The following is a 269-nucleotide window of genomic DNA, read 5'->3' as shown; positions in this document are numbered from 1 at the left end:
TATATATATATATATATATATATATATATATATATATATATATATATATATTTATTTATTTATTTATATGTATATGTGTATGTATGCCTTTTGCAGAGCTTAAGAAGAGGCTACCAGAGGAGGAGGCGGCCTCCGCGCGGGCGCGCCACCGAGCTTTGGACCTGACAGAGTAGTTGAACGTTTCCAGGAGCAGTTTCAGTGATTTTGTTTTTCTTGTTTGTTTCTGCTTTTTGGGCGTAGCTGTTGCTGTGTATAGCCAGAGAGGGGAA

At 37.5% G+C, this 269-nt stretch overlaps 1 protein-coding gene across 1 annotated transcript in view; it reads left to right on the top strand.

Moving 5' to 3' along the window:
• The window catches only part of EMH_0022100 (uncharacterized protein), a gene marked incomplete at both ends in the record, with an annotated part of 1239 nt that extends 1066 nt beyond the window's left edge, over positions 1–173 (top strand). The window contains one exon of the mRNA XM_013501881.1: positions 97–173. Coding sequence (XP_013357335.1) covers positions 97–173 — 77 coding nt within the window. The remainder of the gene's footprint in view (positions 1–96) is intronic.
• Between the last annotated feature and the right edge of the window lie 96 nt (positions 174–269).

Source organism: Eimeria mitis, genomic scaffold (assembly GCF_000499745.2).
Source record: "Eimeria mitis Houghton genomic scaffold, Emh_scaff779, whole genome shotgun sequence".
In the NCBI taxonomy this organism is placed as follows: domain Eukaryota; phylum Apicomplexa; class Conoidasida; order Eucoccidiorida; family Eimeriidae; genus Eimeria; species Eimeria mitis.
This window is presented reverse-complemented; position numbering and strand designations above follow the sequence as displayed.